The 2471-nt window shown below is 39.4% G+C and overlaps 1 protein-coding gene across 1 annotated transcript in view; it reads right to left on the bottom strand.

Moving 5' to 3' along the window:
• Window positions 1–1116: 1116 nt before the first annotated feature.
• The window catches only part of LOC108682276 (collagen alpha-1(XV) chain), a gene marked incomplete at its 5' end in the record, with an annotated part of 77748 nt that continues 76393 nt past the window's right edge, over window positions 1117–2471 (bottom strand). The window contains 2 exon segments of the mRNA XM_018171416.2: window positions 1117–1273; window positions 2304–2467. Of these exon segments, the coding sequence (XP_018026905.1) occupies window positions 1117–1273; window positions 2304–2467 (321 nt within the window).

Here is a 2471-nt window from a genome sequence, read left to right as displayed (position 1 = left end):
AGACAAGATATTTGAACGCTTTTATCATGATATTTTGTCGTGTTGCCGACCAAAGTTCTCAGCCAAGCACCGACTTGCCCTGTCTTCAGAATAAAAATTAACTTAGTTAAGGGATTTTTTCTCGTAAGAGGCTACACCTCGGAACTGTAAACACTTGTGGCCAGCTATTATGATGTGATCCCCAGGTAAAGGATAAACTAAAACTTTCAGTGTTCGGTTCCCTTGACGGAAAGTTAAGTTAAATCTAATTCGGTGTTATAAAATGACATCAGTTTTGTAGTTATTCTTATTTTAATCAAATGGTCTATTAACATTCGTCAATCTACGAATTTATCTTAAAAAATATAATCAAAGTTTAACCGCGAAAAGAATACTATTCCAAAAAATATAACCCGGTACTCACTGCAGTGAGTGACAGAGAGCGAATTTTCTCAAAATCGACGAAAACGCGAAGTCACGGACAGACGGACGAATAGACCGACGGACGGGCGGACGGACATGACGAGCGCAATAGGCATTTTTTTCCGTAAATGAGAAAATGCGCTAAAAAGGTAATCATTCTTCAACGTTTTTTTAATCAATCAGACTGGAACCTGAACCACTAATTATCAGATAATCATCGAAGACGAAGGCAATTTTGAAATTTTTTCGAGTAGTCCCCTGCATTTTTCTTTGAAAATCTGTTTCAACACACAAACTATTTATAGCACTTGTTTCATTTAACTTATCTTCTGATTCTTGTGTTAAAAAAATGTCTTATTTTTTGTCGGAATTAGTCATTCCTGCAGAATTCCGATTATAATATTCTGAATTAGTCATTCCTGCGGAATTCCGATTATAATATTCTGAATTAGTCATTCCTGCAGAATTCCGATTATAATATTCTGAATTGGTCATTCCTGCAGAATTCCGATTATAATATTCTGAATTGGTCATTCCTGCAGAATTCCGATTATAATATTCTGAATTGGTCATTCCTGCAGAATTCCGATTATAATATTCTGAATTAGTCATTCCTGCAGAATTCCGATTATAATATTCTGAATTAGTCATTGCTGCAGAATTCTAAATATAATAAACGATGATTATGAGTTGTGGTTATTTATGCTCGATGTCTTACGAGAAATCAAGATGCACGGCAGCGGTGGGCAGCGCGTGGTGGTAGTGCATGCAAGACTCGCACTGCCACCAATCCTTTGATCCGCTCACCACAGCGTCGAGCTCGACTGCCTCACAAACGTCAAAACCACGACCTGCGTCTTCGTTTCCTAAGCTGCGAAAATTTGATTATTTAAAATATTAACTGTTGAACGATTAGTCATTTTCCCAGTTGAAATGTTAAGCCACACAATAACAGTTATGAAGGTGTGTGTAACATGGAAGCTTATAGAGCAATGCAAACTTTCACCTGCACGCATAAAAACATTGTTCAAGTATAAATAATTGGGTGTTTTGCGGAACAGAGACGAATTTTACTGCGCAATTCAAACAACAGGGGTTTGAGTTGACGCCAACTAAGCGGCTTCGCATGTTCAGTTGACCTCTAATGAAGTGAAATAGAATTTTCTATTCTATAGAATAGAAGAACTATTCTATAGAATAGTTCTTTAATGAAGTGAAATTTCATGTGAACTATAATGAAGATGAAATTTTCGCACAGGGTTAGAAATAATTCTACTCTATACAAAAACTTAGATCACGCGGATGTCCCGTGTAATCTTCTTCCCTGCGTTCCGATGCGATTTTTTTTTATTTCTCTCTTCATTCCTTCTACTTCTTTCTTCAAATTAAACCTCTGGTAAATTTAAAAATTCTGCAATTTGATATTCATTCAATAATTTAAAACTCAGTAAATTAAGGACAAGATGGCTGTTACTATTTGAGGCAAAATATTTTTAATGCCAATTTTCGTGTATAATATTCCGTAAATCAAAACCAATATATTAACGACGTGTAAATATTTTCCTCACAAGTTCCCTACTTTGAAATTTGCTACGCACAAATGCAGCCGAGAACAGCGAATGCTGTTTTCTAATCTGTTGCTCATCGTCAGGCGTAGGACGAGAGGGGCTGTCGCTCGTTGTAAAGGAATCAGGACTCACTCCAGAGATCCAAGTGAAGCTTGGAAGATCCCAAATTACGGTCCCTGAGTTAGTCCAGCCAATTGGGTCCACAGCCGCTCGAGAGTAACCAAACCAAGCCAAGGGAGGTGACAGAAACGCAACAGATTCTTAAACATATACTTAAGGTTGGTAAACTAAGGGGAAGCCCCAGATGCAGGACGGGCTCCGAGATGCAGGTACGGTCCAGGGAGCAGGCACGGCTCAGGACACGGGCACGGCTCAGGAAGCAGGTACGGCTCAGGAAGCAGGTACGGCTCAAGAGGCAGGTACGGCTCAAGAGGCAGGTACGGCTCAAGAGGCAGGTACGGCTCAAGAGGCAGGTACGGCTCAAGAGGCAGGTACGGCTCA

This window comes from Hyalella azteca, unplaced genomic scaffold (assembly GCF_000764305.2).
Source record: "Hyalella azteca isolate HAZT.00-mixed unplaced genomic scaffold, Hazt_2.0.2 contig182, whole genome shotgun sequence".
NCBI classification, from domain to species: Eukaryota; Metazoa; Arthropoda; class Malacostraca; order Amphipoda; family Hyalellidae; genus Hyalella; species Hyalella azteca.
Note: the sequence above shows the minus strand (reverse complement) of the source record. Positions and strands in the feature narration are given on the sequence as shown.